At 44.6% G+C, this 24,130-nt stretch overlaps 2 protein-coding genes across 5 annotated transcripts in view; one reads left to right on the top strand and one right to left on the bottom strand.

The window, feature by feature from the left end:
- The first annotated feature begins 207 nt into the window (after nt 1-207).
- On the top strand, nt 208-3,572 carry MRPL33 (mitochondrial ribosomal protein L33). Its single transcript, XM_069956076.1, has 4 exons — nt 208-305; nt 1,062-1,080; nt 2,380-2,486; nt 3,255-3,572. Exons 1-4 carry the CDS (start codon nt 284-286, stop codon nt 3,302-3,304), a joined length of 198 nt encoding a protein of 65 aa, XP_069812177.1. The 5' UTR covers nt 208-283; the 3' UTR covers nt 3,305-3,572.
- A 775-nt stretch (nt 3,573-4,347) lies between these two features.
- The window catches only part of LOC138775890 (ribokinase-like), a 61,383-nt gene continuing 41,600 nt past the window's right edge, over nt 4,348-24,130 (bottom strand). For 3 of the 4 annotated variants that reach the window (XM_069956074.1, XM_069956072.1, XM_069956073.1), the window contains exon 9: nt 4,348-5,013. In XM_069956074.1, the coding sequence (XP_069812175.1) occupies nt 4,837-5,013 (177 nt within the window). In that variant the 3' untranslated portion in view covers nt 4,348-4,836. Of the gene's footprint in view, nt 5,014-17,701; nt 17,747-24,130 lie in introns of those variants that run through there. The other variant, XM_069956075.1, reaches the window with a different exon arrangement.

Raw genomic sequence — 24,130 nt, 5'->3', positions numbered from 1 at the left:
GCCCACATCTCTTACTATGATAACCTGCCATGACCTGCAGACATTTTCACCTCTCCCAAAATGCACTTGTTTTCCCTCTTCTCTCTTCCCTCTTGCTCATCTCTTACCTGCAGTTCCCTAAAGCCGCTAGAGGGTAGAGACGTCAGAGATCACCGCCATTTTTCTGTAGACCAGACTCGTATTCTCAGGCTCTGAGAGCTTTGACCCGGAAGTAAAGAGCAGAGAAGTCGGAAGTGACCCGGTGGTGTCTCCTGTCCTTGTGCTGCAGTCGGGATATGCTGAGATGTTTCTCACCTGTGTGAATTGTAAGTGTAATGAGAGGGGGAATGATGTGGGGGCATTAGTAGGGTTATTAGCTAGCTAGTGGGGTATTAGTTTGGTGAGGGGGGATTCAGTGGTGTGTAAGGATGTTAGTGGGATATTAGTGGTCTGTAAGGGTGTATGTAGGGTATTAGTGAGATGTGAGGGTGTATGTGGGGGTGTATGTGGGGTATTAGTGAGATGTAAGGGTGTATGTGGGGTATTAGTGAGATGTAAGGGTGTATGTGGGGTATTAGTGAGATGTAAGGGTGTATGTGGGGTATTAGTGAGATGTAAGGGTGTATGTGGGGTATTAGTGAGATGTAAGGGTGTATGTGGGGTATTAGTGAGATGTGAGGGTGTATGTGGGGTATTAGTGAGATGTAAGGGTGTATGTGGGGTATTAGTGAGGGTGTATGTGGGGTATTAGTGAGATGTAAGGGTGTATGTGGGGTATTAGTGGGCTGTAAGGGTGTATGTGGGGTATTAGTGAGATGTGAGGCTGTAAAGGTGTATGTGGGGTATTAGTGAGATGTAAGGCTGTAAGCGGGGTATTGCTGGGATGTGGGGGTATTATTGTGCAGTCACTTGGGGTATTATATGCTATAGTCATGTTGGGGGCTGGTCGCTAACTTACCTGTTGGTAGTAGTAATGTGTAGGCAGCAGTGAGGTTGGGTATGTGAGCCCCTGTGCAGGGTATATGGGACCCTTGTGCTGTAGCTGTGTTCTATATTAACTCTTTTTGTACTTTGTTTTGCAGTTGCCAAGGGAAAATCCAAGTAAGTAGAATCCTGTCCGCACATCTGTCCTTCTATAGCCTTAGTATGGACGATCCCTGGTGCAGCTGACTGATCTGTATAAAAGTCCCATCATCTCCATAGATGAGTGCAGTGACCCCCGATGTCATTATGGTGGGCATCAGTCTGCTACCATGATGATACCAAGCACTCAGTATATCCTGTAATTGTATGGAGAATGTGGCAGTAAGGATTGGTGGTCACTATCTTCCTGGTGCAGAGCAGAGCCCCCTCTGGAATTCTCATGTATCAGATATTCATGGGATTTACAACGGATGTTCCATAAATACCCAAGATAGGAAATGATAATAATAATAATTTTTATTTATATAGTGCCAACAGATTCCGCAGCACTTAACAATTTTGGGGTACATACATACACAAAAAATAGACATTACAGAAAGATACATATAACTATCCGTACATGAGGAGTGAGGTCCCTGCTCGCATGCATGAGCTTACACACTATCAGGAGGGGGTGCGAGACAAAATGGCAGAGGGGCAAAGTGCTTCATTGTTCTTATGGTCCGGCCATCTTTATAAATAAGGCAGTGCAGGTAAGGGTGGATGAACCTGTCACCAGCCAATGCCTGCATGCACAGGTCTAAGTGCTTAAATGCTTGGTGTGTGTGTGTGTGTGTGGCGGAGGTAGGTGTGTGTGTGGGGGGGGGGGGGGGGGGGGGTTTGAGTGTAGCGGTCAAATTTAGGGAACCTGGTAAGCCTGCTTGAATAGATGAGTTTTGAGGGCATGTTTAAAACTTTGTGTATTGGAGGTGAGTCTGACAGTCTTGGGTAATGCATTCCATAGAACTGGTGCAGCTCGGGTGAAGTCCTGGAGACAGGAAAAGTCCTTTATCCAACATATCACGTTATACAGATACACCAGCAGAATAGTGAGTGCAGCTCTGGAGTATTGTACAGGGTGTAACTCAGGATCAGTAATGTAATCTACATACACAGTGACTCCACCAGCAGAATAGTGAGTGCAGCTCTGGAGTATAATACAGAATGCAACTCCAGATCAGTACCGGATATGTAATGTAAAATCTATAAATAGTGACCCCACTAGCATAATAGTGAGTGCAGCTCTGGAGTATAATACGGGATGTAAATCAGGAGCAGTACAGGATAAGTAATGTAATGTATGTACACAGTGACCCCACCAGCAGAACTGTGAGTGCAGCTCTGGAATATAATACAGGATGTAACTCGGGATCAGTGATCTATCTATACAGCGACTGATTTGTGCTTTATCATCTCCTCTCCTGTGTTTTCGGGCAGGGTGCTCTTGGTACAGATGATCAGTGCAGCTGGAACTGGTTATAGCTTTAACACTCGAAGGAATAAACTAAAAGACAAGCTCGTCCTGAGGAAATATGACCCTATTGGTGAGTTTATTTCCTATTTTTATTTATGGGGGGGGGGATTTCCTTCTTTGGGGTATATTCCCACATAACATATACTTTGGATTACACACAAAGACATTTCAGTCACTGGACAGTGCATACAATTATATAACAAAGTCTTTAGGGCCCTATTCCACCGGACGATTATCGTTCCTATTATCGTTAAATCGTTCGAATCTACACGATAATCGTTTGGTTGAAATGCAGTTAACGATTATTATTATAAGACCTGGACCTATTTTTATCGTTGCTCGTTCGCAAATAGGTCGCATTGAATAAGACATTGTTTGGTCATTTGCAATAGATACGAACGCAATAGCGAAGAAAAACAATTGCAATTACGATCATAAGTAACGATTATCGTTCCATGGAAATGAGTGAACATTTTCAAGTCTTTCGCAATAGTGGTCGTTTGAGATCGTTAACGATTATGCAAACGATAATCGTCCGGTGGAATAGGGCCCTTAGACTTGTTGTTGGTTACACATTACCAGGTTATCCACCGTGTATATGTTAAGTGTGAACATACATTTCTAAGGGATCTAGTAGTTTCATAAAACTACAGCAGGAACTGACTGTGGTCTTCATCAATAAGATTCTGGTTGTTGGTAACAGCAAGCCAGCGATTTTATCAGCCAGACGGCCATGACCTCATGTTCTGCCTCTAAGGACAGGGGTAACATCCGGAGTCAGGTCTTGGCCTAATAGCATCACTGCATAATCCTTACACTCTTTATTTCTTTCTTACAGTAAAACAACATGTCCTGTTCCATGAAAAGAGGAAAATCCGCAGCATCTAGTGACTGCACTGTAAATGGATGAGTGAAGGGACTTATGGAGGGGGAGGGGCACACTCAGGTGGAGGATGTGTGAGGAGGTGCTACTGGAACATTGCTGAGGACAGGCGGCCATATCCTGTGACTGGGGACCCAGGGCTGCTGTACTGAGCGTGGATCATGATCTTGTAGAAACTGAAAGATACTCGCTGAAAATCCATCAGTAAAAGTTCTGTATTTCGTCTGCAGTTCGTCCTCAATAAAGGAAATGTTTCTACTTTTTTTGTATAGACGTTCCAGGAAATCGTTCTTTTGAAACATCTTGAGAGTAGGGCTCTGGGTAACTACATATATCTTTCAGTATATTTAAGGCTTGAGGTCATAGGTGTCATGCAATGGTATTACTGTCATTGCATGACACAGTGATGCTGCAATTTACCTAGGCTTGTGAAAACTGTCAGACTGTGGCTACAGGATGGTTTCTACGTTATAACAGCTTTGTGCCTAATGCCTGGGCCATGTTCACACACTGTCAGGATTTGGGCATGAACCCTTCTCTTAAATCCTGACAGTATCTGCTACTTTTCCACCAGCAATGCAATGTGAATGGAGTATTGTATGTTTCAGTCACATGCTCTGGAATGTATAATGACATGACACATGCTACTCAGTGGTATCTGCCATACACGATGGTCCCTGTTATGAAAGTATACACAGTACTGCATACATTATTGTACCATGTCATGCACTATGGAATAGCACAGAACACTGCTGTAATCTGTCCAGCAACCCCTGATGTAAATCCCCCAAACGAAGGCGAAAACAACGCCTATATTGAGGTTCTATGCATACGTTTACCATGGGATCTTTCCTGGTGCATTGCAAACAGTGTGAAATTGGCCTAACCCGGTAGACAGATGCCATCTTATATGCACTGGACTTTTTAAACACCTCCATATTATATGATTGAGAGATACAGTGATAGAAAAGCTTCTGCTTCTCTACATAACGATGGTTCCATCTATGAGCAGTTTTGGGTACGCTTCAATAAAAAAAAAAGACAGAAATCCCAGGTGTCAGATCATTTAATCTTAAGTTATACACAGATGTGTCCAAGAAGCTGAGATATGAGCTGCTGTATGAAGAATCTTCACTTGGAGGGCTGCTAAAAAACTGAGCGTCTCTGTGAGGGAATTTATATTGTGATCCCAATGGGACTGATGTGAATGATGCAGTCTCTGCACTGTGTACTTATTATACTGATATGTGGTGTAATACTCAGTATGACCTTATGGTGTCACTATTACTCCCTCTATATTCTAGGGAAGAAAAGTTTACGTTCCACTATTGTTGTCACCTAGCTTTTCTTGGATTCTCAATGGATTTACTGCAATGATATGATACTTGGCAGGTTTGCAGTCAGTACTGATGACCATATTGTTCACTTTTATTGTATGTTCTTCGGGTCGTGTCAGGGCACCACATTATGGTGGGTTTTATGAGCTTCCTTACATCAGTGTCTGGCGCTTGGTGTGGCTCTCCAGGGATGGCTTCCTTCATGAGAAGATATCCTGAGGAAGGTCCTTCCTATAGGGATAGGATGTCTGTGTCCCCGCAGCCTGGACACTCACTGACGCAATGTGGTTTGACCTCTTCACCATTTCTTCTATGTTGAGCTGAGGATAATGCGCTATGAAGAACGCCAGTGCCCCAATAAAGCTGTCCCCGGCGCCCTAAGAGGAAAGAGACAAAAGGTGTTATCACTGCCAGGGCAATGGAGGGACTGTCTGCTGCCATACAAAGAGGGATAAAAAGCGGCCACCCTGCCCCTGGATACCAGAAACAACATCTATGGCATCTCCCTGACTCCAATTCTGAGCCCCTACTGTACCTACCCGGCCCCTGCTTTCTGATGTCCTCAGTAACTAAAGTTAAATCATGAAAACGTCTGTAACTTTCTAATATATTGTGCATTTCAATTTCTCGCCATTTTTACAATCTCTGCTGGTTTTCAGTGAATGGGAACATTTAACCACATACATTCATATGGGAGTATATGTGGCCCTCTTGTTTATAATGGAAACACACCCTGTAGTTCACACTGTACATTTTTTCCACTATGCAGAAAATAAATCGGTGACGTCACTTACTGATGTCTGGGTGGAAAATGTGTTGGGTAACAAAGATGTGAATCGGTCCAGTAGAAGTGGCCTTATCCACAGCGCCACCCTTGTCCTCAGGTTGTGTTCGGTATTACAACTGTGCTTCATTAAATTCAATGGAACAGAGCTGCAATACCACACCTAACCTGATGACAAGAGTGGTGCTGTTTCTGGGAGAAAGAAGCTGTGGTTTTATAAGTCTAAATAAACCTGCTTTCTCCCAATAAAAGTGCCACTCTTGTCATCAGATTGGGTGTGGTATTGCAGCTCAGCATCATTAAAATGAATACAGCCCAGTTGTAATACCAAACATGCCCCAAGGAAGGGTTTGGTGCCGTTTGTGGATAAAGGAAGCTTAAGGCTATGTTCCCACACAGTATTTTGCAACCAAAACCAGGAGTGGATTGAAAACACAAGGGCTATGCTCACACACTTAAAATTTAGTGAATGGCCGCCATTTAATGGCAAATAATTGCTGTTATTATAAAACAATGGCTGTTATCCAGGATTAGAAAAACACAGCAGCTTTCTCCCTAAAACAGCACCACCCCTGTTCTCAGGTGGTATCTGGTATTGCTGTTAAATATGCACTAGCCAAAAAGACAGAAATGGCTGCACATTGCACCCATGGCTGACACGAAAGCTTATTCAGCTACATTTAAAACCAACATCAGAAGTTAGTATATAATTTGGCCAAACCATATTGCCTCATGTACCACGTGCAGGTCTTCTGATACACGAGTCCCTAACCAAAAAACATCACTTTGCTGTTTGGGGGCGACCTTCTCCACCGGCGGTGCAGGCCGGGTTCTGGTGTGGTGTTTTTGGGTCTGGTCCTGTGGCATGGGGGTTGCAGGGCCGTCCCATGGCCCCCGTTCCCTGACTGTGCACGCCTGTGGGGTTGGTAGCCACTGACTGGCACGGTGTGGACTTAGTGTAGGGACCCATGTGTATCAGATACTTGCACGAGGTACATGGGGCAGTATGGCTTGATCAATTCATACACAAAATTCTGATGTGTTTTTTATTTAGCCTAGGGGCACTAGTATCAGCCATAGGTGTGAGGTGCAGCGCTCTTTTTCTTCCCTGAACCGCTGCTATTGCTGTTAAGTACTATTGAAGTGAATGAAGCTGAGTTGTAACTCAACCTGAAGACAAGGGTGGAGCTGTTTTGGAAGAAAGCAGCCATGTTTTTCTAATCCTGGATAACCTCTATAAACTTAGTGCTTCTTTGGCTTCCACAATCTAACTGGAGTAATTTTTTTGCTATAATTCATTACAAACTTGTCATGAATTATGGTAATGTGCTGCGCCATGTGAAGCCCTGCCCCCTCATATTTTTAGGGAAACGTTTACATAAAGCCTAACTGTAAAGAAAACCAGCTTTTATGGTTCAGTAAATTACCTACAAAATTGTCCATCTTATTAGTGTAGGATGAGGAGGTGCGTCATTCACATGGATAAACTGTCCCTTTAAATATTGCAGGATGGCATTGCATTTTGCGGAAATATTTTAGCTTCTATATTTTGGCCTGGTTGATTCCTGCCGGCCGCCTCTCACGTCCCTGTGATCCTGTTATTCTGACCTCTGAGAGTCGTAGATGGAAAATGACCCAGGTGAGAGGGTAATAACAGGATCTGGGAGCCGTGTCCAGTTCTATCATTAGTATGCACACATATTTTATAAATAGCTGGGAGGCTTGTTCCCGCCTGTCAGTGAATGTCCGTCTAGACCTTCTGCTATGGTTCCACCTTGGAGGCGCACATTTTCCACCAGCCGTGCCATGCCCCCTGGTCTCTGTTGTTGAGCATGGTTTCCTCTTGGCAGCATCATCACTTGCTGAGGTTGGCGTGTTCCTCACTTTTCTGCTGTGTGATCACTGATTCCTAATCTAATCTGCACTGAAAATTGTCATTGTCTTCTAAGTCGTCAGCCATTGTGCCGTCTATATCCCACCGGGAAATGCGTCTCTATTACCATAAAATAGAACAATGCAGATCCGGATAAGAACAGGCTAGAACCACTAGAGGGGGCTATTTGCACCTGGGCCCTTAGGGAACCTGTCTGTGCCAAAGTCAGAGGAAGAGCTGGTACAGCGGTTGCATCAAGGTCTAGGAGGATTATCTAAAACCATGGTCCCCAACCTGTGGTGAAACTACAATTCCCATCATGCCCTGTGGCTGTCAAGGCATGCTAGAAATTATAGCTTTGCTTCAGCTGGAGAACCATAGGTTGGGAATCATTGATCTACATATAATCTAAAAATCATCAGCTCTTCCCTTAAGTGTGTCTGGACATGCTGGGAGTTGTAGTTTTCCAATAACCCAGTGCCCTTTAAGGGCAGACATGGCCTATCAGCCAGTTCTGTGGGGTCTTCACATGGTTTGATAAGACTTAGGGTGGGCAGTCCACAGGTGGTCGCCCCTTGTGGGAACCCGAATGTTTCCCTTATTGCTGCCAGTGATCTAATCCTGAGTCACCCTGAGAGTCAGGGTCGGCCATTAACCCCTGCATTCCTATCTCATGACAAAGCAGTCTTAATAATCCCCAGTACGAGGTCTATTCACCATCTCAGGGGAAGATCAAAGCCCCTCGTCCACAGTCACATTCTTTCCCAAAACTCTGCACGGCTTGTGGTTCAGGGAATAGGGGTGAGGGATAAGGTCATGGCTAGAGTTAACCAAAAACACTCTGCTATGTACACATCTGCAGGGCAAATGTGCAGGTACAGCAGCTCGACACAAGAGCTGACACTTCACATGCCAGGATGTGGATGGAGGAGGCTTGTATTCATAGCTATGCAGTGATGAGTCCGGATCTATGTGAACCATGTGTCACCTCCACACCAAGACTGGTGTATAGGAGATTAGGGCCAGTTGTCTCTTTCCCACCAGTCCATCTCTGGAATATTTCATAGACGTCGAATGCATCTGCTCAACTCCTGTAACCTTCAGCACACAGCGCACATTATCTGCTGATTTTTCTATAATCAGTTATGGATTATTTTGGCAAATTTACTACAAAATCTGCAGACCCAATATAATCACTATAGTTCTTCCATGATTCCAGGTACCCCACCGGTCTCTATACATCTGGCCTCCAGCATTCTTTCACCCTGCAGGTTCCATTCCTATACAGAGCATATTCTGCTGCACTATACTGTGAGAGATGTAATTGTTTTTTTTTCTGCCTAACATCAGAGGTGTACATGGCCTGGTGTACACTACATCTCCCCCAATACATAACAATATAGCTGTATAGACACCAAGCCTGCAAGGGGCACCACGGAGATGTAAAATCCAGCAGCTAGATAACAGGTAAGTGGCAGAATTATGAATGCAGCTCTACAGCATCAGTATTTGATAGAAATGAAGAGTAACTATTACCAAAGCCTGTCATCTCCCTGGGGGCCTGCACAACACCATGTCCTTCACAGGCCAATATCATTAATGGTTTACAATGAGTAAGTTATTATCGGACTCCTGGCTCAGCTCACGGGGTGACTAATCTGACCAAAAAGTAACTGATCGTTCATAAATGTATCCATGATGTGGATTAAAGAGGCGCTCTGCTTAATATCTCCTCCAGTAATCAGCCAAGATCACTACAGAAACCAGGCAGCTGGCATTCAATTCCCCTACAGTGCCTCCGAGGGCTAAATAAGGCATTACATGCTGGGCCCTCCAGATTGAGATGCTCTTTGTAGCTGTTCTCTGCTCTGTATGACAGATAAGGTTGAAGATGAGGGGTTTCCTAAACCAGATAGCCCCACTATTAGGCCCATGCCCAGCCACACATGGGTCTGCTATCAGGATGCTGACTCTTAAAGGGACACGCATTGTATCTGCACTTTATGATCTGTATAAGATTAGATGCATGCTGGGTGAATGGAACTGAATGTAGTGCACATGTCTATACATATACAGAGCAGGCAGAAGCAACTTCCCTGGCAGGTCCCTGTCTTGTGGCCGCTGTCTCACTTCTTACTCATCGCACCTCCCTGGCTTCATATCATTCCTGGGGGGAGAAAATAATCTGTGAAATGATGAGTCAAATGGTGGGAATTCTGCAATGTGCGTCCGTGCCCAGCTCAGCATCATCTGCCTCACAACCACCAGGGCCTGGAGGTAACGTATCTGATGGATAAGAGCCAGGAGAATGCTGAATGGGCGGAAGTTTCTCATTTATGATTAAAATAGAGGATGAAAATGGATTCTGTTTCCTATTCACTTACATTATTAAAAATAAATGTGTAAAGGTTGTTTCTTGCTGTATGCAATAGATATGCTGTTATGGTATTACTGGTATTACTGGAGGTTACTGGTTCTCATTGAGAAGATCCAACAGGTGTAAGGCAATGATTTTTTGGGGAAAAAAGTATGCAAATTAGCTCTCCAACAGTAGGAAGAAAATGTATCAGTGTCACACCTATAGGTGGCAGTAGAGGGACAGGTTTCTACTTCCTCCAGGAGTGAAGCAGATTTACACATGTCCTTCCTGGATAAAACTGTTCTTACAATAATAATCACAAATGCTGTAAAATCACAGATATCAGGTTCCCGGAAACAATCGTCAAGAAAATAATTTGGCTGCTACGAACATCAAGGATATTTTGTCATTAGGAGTCACTGGTAACCCCCCCCCCCTCCTAAGAAAAAAAATCACCATAAAAAAATAATACTGAAAAATATCACAAGCAGGATACAAATAATGAAAAAAAAATTGCTGAAAATAAACAAACAGACTGTGGAATGAGAAAAAAAAGTAGTTTTTTTTAAACTTGAGCATCAAAAATAAAAATCAGTGATAAAAATGAGGTGGAACAATAATAATAATAATAATAAAAGAACTAATAGAAAAAAAACAATATAAATCAGCATTTCTTCATTGGAAAAAAAGCACTGCAGACGCTACGGTTGCAAAAGAATTAACTTAACACATTCTTACAAATAAAAGTCTGTGGAGCTAAAATGGCGCCACGTTTGTCGTAAGTTGTATGTAGTTTTAAAGCTCAGCTTTATTCACTGCAAAAAAAAAAAAAAAGCGAAGAGTTGCAATACTAGATGCAGCCTGTAGACAACTGTTGCGCTGTTTTGATAGAAAGAAATCATGTTTGTGTAAACCTGTACAACCATTTTAAGTGCTACACACTGCGCAGTGCTGGATGTGGGTAACCATAAGTTATAATTACAGGATATACCCTGATATGATCGGTCACTACATCTCTCTCCGGTAGTGGACGTGTCATCAGGGGAGACTATCCAGGATACAGATGCATTAATGTACTGAAGAATTAACCCTTTCTACATGATAGCTCGGCTGTGTGGCCCATGTTGCTGTGACCACAGGCTGCGTCCTGTGAGGCCTCCTACTAGATTTTAATGAGGCTTTTCATCAGGAAGCAGAAAGTGCACGGAGAGAGGATCTACAGCAACGAGGGGCTGCCCGGGTGAGGATGAGGCTGCAATTACTTCTGGGTGGTCCTGGGACAACCACCTTTCCTGGAGAGACATCACATTTTATTGCACAGTAAGGAACCCAAGTCCTGCTTCCTTAATAAGTTTCATTTTATTTTGAGACAATTCAACCCGTAAGAGCGTCCTGTGGATACATCACAATTATAACCTCAGTGGAAGATTAACACTCTACCCCCCACATACACAATCATTACTAATAACCATCACAGGGGCAGCCATCATGTCTGACTAACATGGCACAGATAATTTATACAATAGTTCTTATTACAGCTCATGGCCCTCAGTACAGAGAACAGATTTCATACTTGCCCACCCCCATGTACCGCAAGAATATGACTACTATAATACTGCCCCCTATACATAAGAATATAACTACTATAAAACTGCCCCTATATACAAGAATATAACTACTATAATACTGCTCATATGTACAAGAATATAACTACTATAATACTGCCCACCCCATGTTCCACAAGAATATAACTACTTTAAAACACTGCCATCTATGCATAAGAATATAACTACTATAATACTGCTCCTATATACAAGAATATAACTACTTTCTTCTTCGTCTCAAGGCAGCACAACAGGGTTATTCAGCTCCTCCTTAGATCCTCCTAGGAACGCCCACCTAAAAAAACCTCATTAACCAGCACCAATACAGCTGTATGAATACCTTTAAATAACCCCCCCTCACAGTGTGAGACGTGTTTTTTCATATCCTCCTAGCCTGGGAGAAGAGGCAAGTATATGCCAATAAGCCCACCATGTTTTAACACTTTTTTTGTGTTTGTTTGTGTTTCAGAGAGGCCGTTGTGCCTCAGCACTGCAGCCTAAGCTGCTGCAGGTACCCTGCCTTAGGTGCTGGGGCGATCGGGGGTACCTGCTGGCATCGGTCAGTAGTTCCTGACCTAGGTGCCTGGAGAGAGATACCTGTGTCCCAGAACTCGTGTGCGGGATAAGGTGCCGGTAGGTGCTGGCGTTTCTCTTCTGTACGGCCTATTGGTGCAGCGTGTGGGCGCGTGCGTTCCAGGCCGGTTCCTGCGTTCCACTGTGATTCCGCCCTCTGCTTGCATCACTTCCGGTCCGGAACTTCAGGATCACTTGATCGGGCGCAGCGTGTGACGCGCTGCAGTGCGATTGGACGCAACAAGATCAGGTGATGTGGATGACGCGCGCATGATGTACGTCACAGAGGGGCCCGGCGTCTACGCGTGCGTGGCTTTTGCCGGGCTATTTAAGCAAGGAGAGTCTGCCGAGCGGTACCCTTTGTGCAGGGCAGCCGGATTCTCTCCTTGCGAAGATGTCTAGCCAGTCATCTAGAGGCAAGAGGAGGAGTAAAGCTAAGCACAGGTTGTGCCGTGTTTGTGAACAGCCATTACCTGATGATTATGAAAGATCTATCTGCCAGGTGTGCTTATCTCGGGAGGCACCTTCAGCTAAGCGCAAAAGAGGCAAAGAATGTTCTGCGCAGTCATCGGCCTGCGGTGCTTCTACTTCTAATCAAAATGAAGCCTCAGAGTTCCTAAATGAGGCTAGATCTTTTTTTACTTGGTTCAAAGAAAATATGTCTACAAAACCTTCTTCAAAAAAGAAGAAAAAATCTAGCAAAAGAAAAGAACCCTCCTCATCAGAATCGTCTTATTCGTCTTCTTCCTCTTCTGCCGCTGATAGTGAGTCCTCAGAGTCTGAGGAGCCACCTACTGAAGATTATTACCTCTTCAAGAAAGAGCACGCGGACAAACTAATCAAGGCAGTGAAAGAGATTATGGAGGTTAAAAAAGATAAATCCTCTTCTCAAGACAAAGATAACCTCTACTATTTTCCACGAAAAAAGTCATGTGTATTGTCGGGGCACCAAGTGCTCAAGACAATTATGGAAAAAGAATGGAAGAAGCCGGATAAGAGGGTTATCCTAGGTTCCCGTTTCAAGTCTGTGTATCGGCTTGATCCTACAGAATCTGAGATGTGGGAAGCACCGGGGAAAGTAGACACTGCAGTTGCTAAGCTGTCAAAGAACACCCTTTTTCCTGCTGAAGACTCGTCCATCTTAAAAGATGCTATGGACAGGAAGTCCGATGTGTTGTTGAAGAAGGCACATTATAACGCTGCAGACCTAAGCAAAGCCGCTTTATCTACCGTCCCAGTATCTAGGGCACTACGAGTATGGCTCAGTCAACTCAGCAGGCAGATTGAAGATAGAGTCCCAAGGGAGGAGCTCTTGGAGCAGGTCTCAAGTCTTAAAGTTTGCGCAGATTTCCTTTGCGACTTCCCCATTGACGTCCTGAAGATTTCAGCGAAGACTATGGCTTTAGTAAACTCTGTCAGACGAGCCATCTGGCTCAAGCCTTGGCCAGGGGACGTAGCTAATAAAAATAATTTCTGCAGCCTTCCATTTGAGCCCGGCCAACTTATCGGAGATCAGTTGGAGAAGATTTTAGAACCGGCTAAGGAAGGTAAAGGACTCTCCTTTCCCATGTCAGGAAAAAAGAAGCCTTTCAAATACTTTCGAGGCAAAGGCAGGAATGCATTCAAGAGAAGAAATGTCCAAAACAGATTTGATAAGAAAACCTATAACAAGAGCAAAGGAAAGCAAGGAGAAGGGCAGTCAAAAACCGAGTTCTGACGCCAGCCTCTCCCTTCATCCACCTCCGGTAGGCGCAAGGCTTTTAGGATTCTGGCAAAGCTGGGAAGACATTACCACAGACGAGTGGGTTCTAAACATAGTAAGAACCGGTTACAAGATAAATTTTGCCCACAAGCCAAGATCCCGTTTTGTAATCAACCAGCCAGACGACAACCTTGTGCCATCCCTACTAGAAGAATTTCTTACGAAACATGCTCTAGAAGAAGTCCCGGAGGAGGAGAGAGGGAGTGGAGTTTACTCTCGTGTGTTCCCGGTTCCCAAGCCAGAAGGGAAATCCCGACTGATTATAGATCTCCGCTATGTGAACAACTTCGTCAAGAAGGAGAAGTTCAAGATGGATTCAATTCGGTCAGCGACCAGCCTGATCCAACAGTCGGACATGATGGTGTCCATAGATCTTATGGACGCCTATCTCCATGTGCCAATCCATCCGGTGTCCAGGAGATATCTCAGGGTAGCAGTTCAGGTGGGGCAGAATATGATGCATTACCAATTCAGAGCACTTCCCTTCGGGTTAACATCCTCCCCGAGGGTGTTTACCAAGGTGGTTGTGGTGTTGGTGGCTCACCTGAGGCTTCAGGGCGTCCAAATAGTCCCCTACCTGGACGACTGGCTCTTGATAGCTTCTTCGGCTCAGCTTCTCCTACATCATCTATATCTGACCCGCCAGTTACTGGAGTCGGTGGGGTTTCTGATCAACATCAAGAAATCAGATCTCTCCCCTGCTACAACAAAGAAGTTTTTAGGCTTCATAATCGACACGACTCAGATGAAACTTTTTCTGCCAGCGGACAAAGTGACGACACTTCAGGAGCAAATTCATGCTCTGATAGAGACTCCAACAGTGTCGATTCGCCATGCAATGAGTACTTTGGGCTTATTAACATCTGTCATCGAATCAGTCCCTTGGGCCAGAGCAAGGATGAGATCTCTCCAGAAGGAAATCCTGGATATTTGGGACAGGAATACGACTTCGTTGTCGATGACAATGACCATCTCAGCTCGGACGAGGAGAGAATTACGATGGTGGTTGATCCCAGAAAATCTGAACAGAGGCAACAGCTTCCTTCCGAGCGATCCGGTGATCTTGACCACGGATGCCTCAGCAATGGGTTGGGGGGCCCATCTGGGGGGTCGGTGGGTACAGAGAACTTGGTCAGCTATGGACAGGAAGCTAACTTCCAATCTGAAAGAGCTCAAGGCGGTCAAGTTAGCCCTGCGTCACTTTACACTGCAGTTGAGGAACAAGGCGGTGCTTGTCAAGTCAGACAACGCAGCGACGGTGTTCTACATAAACAAGCAGGGCGGGACCAGAAGCCCCAGATTGGAAAGAGAATGCAGGGGCATCATGCGTTGGGCAGAAGAGACGGTAATGTCGATATCAGCGCTGCATATAAGAGGATCCAGCAATACGTTAGCGGATCTTCTGAGTCGTCGGACTCTGAGCCCCAACGAATGGCGACTCAATCCGGTCTACTTCCGGGAAATAGCGCACAAGTGGGGCCAACCTTGTTGGGACATGATGGCAACGAGGGAAAATCGCCAAACTCAGAGGTTCGCGTCACTGAATCCCAGAGACGAACCGGATATTCTCGATGCATTTTCAGTGTCCTGGAGAGGCAAGTACATCTACGTTTTCCCTCCACCAGTGCTCATTCCCAAAGTTTTGAAGAAAATTTTGATGGACAGACCAGAGGCCATAGTAATAGCACCGTTCTGGCCTCGCAGAGTGTGGTTCCCCTTGTTACTACGACTATCCAAGGGGATTTTCTGGAAGCTTCCACAAGTACAAGATCTGCTGATACAAGACGGTCTGTTTCACCAACACCTAGCCCATCTCCACTTAACTGCGTGGAATATGAGAGATCTAAATTCAGACGATCCGGACTCTCAGATCAGGTGATACACACCTTATTGGCGGCCAGAAAGCATTCAACCAATAAAGTATATTCCAAGTTATGGAAAAAATTCACACTCTGGAGGCAAGAAAAGGGATTTCCTGAAATTGAATTGCCAGTAATATTACAGTTTCTTCAAGACGGATACTTAAAAGGCTTGAAAGCTAACACACTCCGTGTCCACATGACCGCAATTAATTCCTACACGGACGGACAATTTGCGGGTCACCCATTAATCATCCGTTTCTTCAAAGCTCTGAAGAATCTAAGGCCGGTCATAAAGCCGCCAGTCTCTTCCTGGGATTTAACAGTAGTCCTAGATGTGTTGTCGGGACCACCTTTTGAACCTCTACAATCAGCGGATATAAAGTGGCTTTCTTGTAAAACTATCTTCTTGACGGCCGTCACATCAGCGAAGAGATTGGGAGAATTGCAGGCGCTGTCATCCAGGGAACCGTTCTTGAAGTTTGTCCCAGAGGGGGTATTGGTACGAACGGTACCATCCTTTCTTCCCAAAGTGGCATCAACAGAGAATATCAATAGGGAAGTCTTCCTGCAAAGATTTATGGCAGACCCGGCGTCAGAAGAGGAATGCAGGTTACACACGCTGGATGTTTCCAGAGCACTTAAGATCTACTTGGAGAGAGTGGCTCAGTTCCGGCTGGATGAAAACCTGTTCCTGCAATTTGCTGGAGGCAACAAGGGAAAAAAGGCATCCAAAGATACCTTGGCCAGGTGGCTAAAAACAACTATTTTGGAAGCCTACAGAGTTCGTGATCTGCCGCCTCCTGAAGTTCGAGCCCATTCGACAAGGTCCATGTCAACGTCATGGGCAGAAAGGGCACAAGTCCCGATAATCGACATATGTAATGCTGCATCGTGGACGTCTCCATCTACGTTCATCAGTCATTATCGGCTAGACATGCAAGGTGGAGGTCCAGCCTTTAGCACGGCGGTTCTGAGTGCAGCAGTAAAACCCACCCTTTAGTAGCTATTAAGCTCCCTGTTGTGCTGCCTTGAGACGAAGAAGAAAGTAGAAATTTTTTCCAAAACTTACGTAATTTTACTTTCTTCGAGTCTAAAGGCAGCACAAATATACCCTCCCTATTAAAAAAATTAAGCATCTAGAAGGCTATGTTATTACACGTCTCACACTGTGAGGGGGGGTTATTTAAAGGTATTCATACAGCTGTATTGGTGCTGGTTAATGAGGTTTTTTTAGGTGGGCGTTCCTAGGAGGATCTAAGGAGGAGCTGAATAACCCTGTTGTGCTGCCTTTAGACTCGAAGAAAGTAAAATTACGTAAGTTTTGGAAAAAATTTCTACTATAATACTGCTCCTATATACAAGAATATAACTTCTATAATACTGCCTCCAATGTACAAGAATATAACTACTATAATACTGTTCCTATAAACAAGAATATAACTACTATAATACTGCTCCTATATACAAGAATATAACTACTATAATACTGCTCCCTATATACAAGAATATAACTACTATAATACTGTTCCTATAAACAAGAATATAACTACTATAATACTGCCCCTATATACAAGAATATGACTACTATAATACTGCCTCCTTTATACAAGAATATAACTACTATAATACTGCTCCTATGTACAAGAATATAACTACTATAAGGCTATGTTCACACAGCGTAAAAGTACGGCTGTTGTTGCCATCAGCAACAACGGCCATACTTTGTACGGTGTGGAACACTGCCTATTCTTCTATGGGATCCCGGTCAGAGCGTATAAACATAGTATACGCTCCGGACGCGATCTCACGCGGCGCCGCAAAGAACTGACATGTCAGTTTTCTGCGGCCGCAATTCAGTGAATTGCGGCTGCAGAAAGACCAGTCAGTTCACACAATGAAGCGAGCGTGCGCTGATGCGCCCACATCAGACAACTGTGGCCGGAAAGATCATGTACCACGTGCCGGTCTCCTGGTTCACACGGGTCCCTACACTAACTCCACACTGTGTCGGTCAGCGACCGCTAACCCCGCAAAGCGTGCACAAACAGGGAAAGGAGGCCATGGAATGGCCCTGCAACCCCAATGTCACAGGACCAAACCCAAAGTGCCCCCCCAAAAACCAGTTGGCACCACCGGCAGAGAAAGCTGCCGTCAAACAACACAAGTGTGAATAGGCTCTTGTACTCACCATTACTGCTGCAGATAGAATGGGAAAGATAGTAGGTATTGACATGTGAGTACAGGTGTATCCTGCTAATTTGGGTCATGTGGGTCTTACGAAGGGGAGTGCCAACTGTTCAGAAAAGGGAGAAAAATAAAACATGACATGGAGAGAAAGGAACTGCTGCACATAACACTTATGGCTTCCCTGTTTGTGCACGCTTTGCGGGGTTAGCGGTCACTGACCGACACAGTGTGGAGTGTAGGGACCCATGTGAACCAGGAGACCGGCACGTGGTACATGAGGCAATATGGTTTGATCAAATTATACACCAACATCCTGGCGTTGGTTTTTAAATGTAGCCTAGTGGCATTAGTATCAGCCATAGGTGTGATGTGCAGCAGCTACTTTCTCTCCATGTCGTGTATAACTACTATAATACTGCTCCTATATACAAGAATATAACTACTATAATACTGCTCCTATATACAAGAATATAACTACTATAATACTGCTCCTATATACAAGAATATAACTACTATAATACTGCTCCGTTGTATAAGAATATGACTACTATAATACTGCTGCTATGTGCATAATATACAGTAACTACTATAATAGTGAGATGTGAGTATTACAGTATTATAATGCCGCGCTATGGACACTGAGTCTATGATGACACTGGTGGAGAACAGATTAGTCATTTGTGTAGTAATAATAGAGTACAGGATGGGTTATAAGGAGCGCAGTTTGTGGTGCGGGGGCAGAAGGATTTTGCTGGTCCTCGTCTTCTCTGGATGTTACACAGAAGCTCCTTTATGTCCGTTGCACAATCGGCTGTAAGGGATGTGATAATTCGGGCTGAACCACAAGCCTGAATCCTGCTGACCGGGAGAAATGATCCATTAGTCAGCGTGTCGGGGGCCGCATACACAGCAATGGCCAACCACAACACTAAGAAAAAGGCAGAAGTGCCCAGTCCCGAAACTTCTCTGCTTTGTTCTGTGACACTAAGCCGACTATTAACTATAAGGAACCACAAGACTTTCACTACTTCTGTTACCATGTAGTGGATGTGTCGCTATATAAACTAGACTGACTTGCCTTTCAGGAACCTAGGAAAGTTGGATCTTTAAGCTCATCTGCCTGTACAGTAGTGGATTATAATAGGGGCGCTCCGGGCGGCAGCCCGGGGCCTGAGCTTCTGGGGGGCCCATGACCACCCAAAAAGACTTATACTTTCAGTGGTGTACTGTCTCCTGGCTACATTTCCGCCATGATTTGCAAAAAAAATCACAGTTTTTTAATGGCAATTTTGCACAAATCAGGACATCATGACATTATCTGTCCTGTACTAGGAACGCCAGGCTAGTGCTGCCATAGTTACAGTCGGGTGGGGGGGCCCAGGCTTAGTGAACAGTCCGGAGCCTATGGTAAAGTTAATCCGCCCCTGGTGGCGTATGCTAAGATATATTATAGCAATGTCCATTCTTGTGGTCTATAAGGGGTATAACATTACACTATACAGTCGACCTGTAGTCTGCAACATGTGACACTACAAGTTCCAGTATGCTAGAAAAGGTTCAGATGATCACATATTAAGAATATTGTTTAGACTGGATACAACTGAAGCAAAACCTCAGAAGTATTAGGTCTGTATGTAACTGTGTAGGAAAAGCAGGGTATTTCCATTCACTGACAGCAAGCAGAGATCTTGTAAATGGTGGGATGTGAAACAGAGATTGTGTAAATGGTGGGAAGTGGTAGACAGAGGTGCAGGATTGCTGACGTGGATGCTGCTGAGCAGCCGGCGCCTCGTGTGACCTGTGGGATTCGCTAATTTCAGCAAACTGATTTACGCAGGAACTAAAAATATAGGAGTGAAGTATTTATAGCAAATCTTCCCACGAGAAGGAGGGGGGGAGTCATAGTAATAGCATATTATAACGTCACACGGCTGCACTGCATATATTATCGCACTGACTCAGAGACCGGAGCGGGAGACGCAGAGACCCCTCTGACGGCCCCACTATCAGACCACTCCACTGCGTGGTTGTCATGGGAACACCCCATCACCCTGCCTGGACATTAGTTTCCATATCCTTCTCTGTTTCTAGTTTAAAAATATTAATAGTTTAGAAACATTAATAGTATAAGAGCAGTATGGCTAGGCATTATGGGGGAGATTTATCAAACGTGGTATAAAGTGAAACTGGCTCAGTTGCCCCTAGCAACCAATCAGATTCCACCTTTCATTTTTCAAAGAATCTGTGAGGAATGAAAGGTGGAATCTGATTGGTTGCTAGGGGCAACTGAGCCAGTTTCACTTTACACCATGTCTGATAAATCTCCCCCTATGTTCCCAAAAAAAATTAAAAATAAATAATAATCTTTTTTTTAAAGATTTTTTGTTTCAGACGCCTCTGATACTATTTTTAAGGGCCCTATTCCACCGGACGATTATCGTTCAGATTATCGTTAAATCGTTCGAATCTAAACGATAATCGTTCGGTTGAAATGCAGTAACGATTAACGACCGAACGAGAAATCGTTGATCGCTTTATAAGACCTGGACCTATTTTTATCGTTGCTCGTTCGCAAAACGTTCGCAAATCGTTCGTATTGAATAAGACATCGTTCGGTCGTTCGCAATAGATACGAACGCAATAGCGAAGAAATATGGAAGAAGAAACGATCGCAATTACGATCATAAGTAACGATTATCGTTCCATGGAAATGAGTGAACGTTTTCAGGTCTTTCGCAATAGCGGTCGTTTGAGATCGTTAATCGTTAACGATTATGCTAACGATAATCGTCCGGTGGAATAGGGCCCTAAGTCAACATAACGGATGGTGTGACTGCAGTTTATCCCAGCCAGTACTGCGGTATCGGCCGGATAAACCTCAATTCTATTTAGTTGGGATGCGGGCGCATCTGTGTGCGCCCGCATCCCAATTAACCATATCACACAATGTACTGTAGGGTGCGGCTGGAGCTGCGCTCTCCATTGTCCAGTCGGAATCCTGGCCGAAGCGTATACTATGTGTATATGCTCCAAATGTATATTCATTTAAATACAACGCATCTTTTGCATTAATTTTTGCAAATTGCTACAACAGCCGTGATTTATGCAAAAGATATGTTGTGTGAACATGGCCTAATGGTGTTTGAGGCAGAAACTATATCGCTTCACACTGTAACAGTGCTCTCTCTGTGCCCCCATATAAGCAGTTAAGTATAATATTTGCCTCCAAATAGTAGTCAGGGCACTCTGTGCCCCTATATAGTATATACATATAAGTACATCTGTAGGTTGGGTCCTCTCTGTCAATCCCTTTTGACCCCCTTGGTAAAATGTATTTCCCATGTCAGTAATCCTCCTCTGTGTAACTCCTCTGCCTACCAGACCGCCCTGCCCCCATAGGCAATCCCTCATGTAGGTAATCTTCACTGTAGTAAGCCATCCCCCAGGCAATCCCTCCAGTAGGTAATCCTCACTGTAGTAAGCACCCCCTGTAGGTAAACCCTCTTTTAACACCTCCCTTGTAGATAATTTCCCCCTCTGTTGGCAATCCCCTTTGTACTAAGCCCCTTCCCTTGTAGATAATTTTACCATGTTGTTCTTCCCCTACACCTTGTTAAAAAAATAAATAAAAAATAAATAAATAAATAAACAAAAAACACGCATAGTCACCAGGCTCCTGGGCAGTCTCTGTCTCCTCTTCCAAGGCCTGCAAGCGCAGTCAGGGAGCTAAGGGGAGAGGTTGCCTGGAGGCAGAAAGGTCACAAGGGTCACTGGCAGGGTGGTGGGCCAATGGCTCCTCACTCTGTCAGTGCACTGTATTTACCTATAGTAGCTTCTTAAGAGCTGGGGCGCCGAGCACTTGACTGCCCACACTTTCTGTGCTGTAGCATGAGTAATTAAGCTCTGTATCACTTACATGCTGCAGCACAGAAAAGGTTAAAGAGCAGGCATTATATTTATGTCTCTTCAGATTCTGCTCTGATAACCTTCCCACCAGAGCCCTGCACATTTTGTTACTTTCCTGCAGTTAACTCTTTCTGTGCTGTAGCACTTGATTAATTACTCATGCTGCAGCACAGAAGGGGTTAAAGAGCAGGATGCTACATTTATGTGACATTGGCTCCTGCCACTATGTCCTCTGCACAGGATCCCGCACATTTATTATTATTATTATTTTTTTTTTTTATTGAATTTGGGATTTTGTAAAAAAATCAAATCCTGAGCCATCGTAATGGTGCGTTTACACAGAGAGATTTATCTGACAGATTTTTAAAGCCAAAGCCAGAAACAGACTATAAACAGGGAACAGGTCATAAATCAAAGACAGATTTTTCCTCTTTTCAAATCCATTCCTGGCTTTGGCTTCCAAAATCTGTCAGATAAATCTCTCTGTGTAAACGCACCATGAGGGCAATTAATCAAATTATTTAACAAATTGCCCATCTGTAATTAGTAGTATAGAAGTATTAGACATTAGGAAGCTGGCACAAAATATATAATGCAGTAGATCTCACCTTTTAATTACATGTACAATGTAACGGACAGCGAGTGCGGACCTGCTGTGATGCTCAAGTGGTTTGGCTTTGGGCCACACCAGGGAGCAAAGTCCAAGGGCCCACTAGGTCTTCACCCTTTATACTGCTCCAGGATGCAGAAGCTGGACTTCTGCAACTAGAAGGACATCAGGCTGCCCTATACCTGTTGTCCCGATGTGAGCAACAGCTGGTTTTCAAGGACCAGACAGAGTCTGTACAAGGCACAGAGGAATAGGCAGAGTATATGTGGTCAGCAGAAGAGTCTAGTACCAAGGATACAACAGGTATTTTAGTCAGACAGGCGAAGGGTCAGGGCAGGTGGCTTCAGAGGCAGGTCAGACAATCCAAGTTGGTCACATGGTACGGATGGTGTTGAGGTAGAAAGTGTAATCTGAAGAACAGGCACAGGGAATTCTTGGGAATTCAGCAGAAACAGCAAAAACCATTGCTAGGTGTGCTGAAATGTAACAATGCTCAGGCAAGGAGGGGCAGGTGGAGCTAGTTTAAATAGGTGCAGGTGGCTTTGGATTGTCAGAAGGCAGTAGCAGGTAAAGACAAGCTGCCTGAATAAATCCAGAGCAGTTGGTCACAAGCACACCCTAGAGGCCATAGGCATCATTGCAGCAGGGGCCAGAAGGAGGAATATGAAGCCAGAAGACACAGGGAGGAGCGGCCCCAGGACCAGCATGGAACAGAGCAGATTAGCAGACAGGAGCATGGTGGCAGGGAGCGGAACCCGAATGGCTCAGTGGGTGGTGTAGGGATCTAGCAAAGTTACATGTAAATAGGAAAAAGTGTGACGAATTTGCCAAATCTGTTGCACCCAAACCAAAAATAATGATATATGTGCCCCACTGTCTTTCTGCTGATCCTCTCCTCAAATAGTACTCTCTCCTTGTGTCTACATTATAATGATATAAGCACAGATAGTACTATGTCCCTGTCTCTCCTTGTAAGTTATTTATGTACAGATAGTACTGCCTCCTTTTACTTTTACTGTACATGATGTGGGTACAGATTATACTGCTTCCTGTACATGATGTAAATATGCAAAACAAGAGTCCGTGGAGCCTCAGTTACGAGTCTCAAAACACGGGATAGCCAGATATCTCTAGCCTGTTGCCAACGGGGTGCCTCCATGATGGGGAGAGCACCACACCACCCTGATAAATAACCCCTTAAGTCCCACTCGGTTGCAAGTATTGGAACATAGACAGGGAAACAACAGGGTGGCCCCTTTTGTCAATGTCTAACTCAAGGTGCGAGTATTGCGATCATGACAAGGGCTTGCAAAGGCAGGCTTCCACCCACAGACAGCCGTTTCGGGGGTTTTGCCCCTCGTCAGTGTGGGATAGGATTCTGGCTAGTTGGGGCAATGAAAAATCAACCAACAAAACACAGTAATCACTGAACTCAAGGAGAACAGCGAAAAAAATTCCAATGAAGTACTCAATCAAGAGTCTCCACTGATGCCCCCAAAAATTTAAATATGCAAAACAAGAGTCCGTGGAGCCTCAGTTACGAGTCTCAAAACACGGGATAGCCAGATATCTCTAGCCTGTTGCCAACGGGGTGCCTCCATGATGGGGAGAGCACCACACCACCCTGATAAATAACCCCTTAAGTCCCACTCGGTTGCGAGTATTGGAACATAGACAGGGAAACAACAGGGTGGCCCCTTTTGTCAATGTCTAACTCAAGGTGCGAGTATTGCGATCATGACAAGGGCTTGCAAAGGCAGGCTTCCACCCACAGAAAGCCGTTTCGGGGTTTTTGCCCCTCGTCAGTGTGGGGTAGGATTCTGGCTAGTTGGGGCAATGAAAAATCAACCAACAAAACACAGTAATCACTGAACTCAAGGAGAACAGCGAAAAAAATTCCAATGAAGTACTCAATCAAGAGTCTCCACTGATGCCCCCAAAAATTTAAATATGCAAAACAAGAGTCCGTGGAGC

This window comes from Dendropsophus ebraccatus, unplaced genomic scaffold (genome assembly GCF_027789765.1).
Source record: "Dendropsophus ebraccatus isolate aDenEbr1 unplaced genomic scaffold, aDenEbr1.pat pat_scaffold_318_ctg1, whole genome shotgun sequence".
In the NCBI taxonomy this organism is placed as follows: Eukaryota; Metazoa; Chordata; class Amphibia; order Anura; family Hylidae; genus Dendropsophus; species Dendropsophus ebraccatus.
Note: the sequence above shows the minus strand (reverse complement) of the source record. Positions and strands in the feature narration are given on the sequence as shown.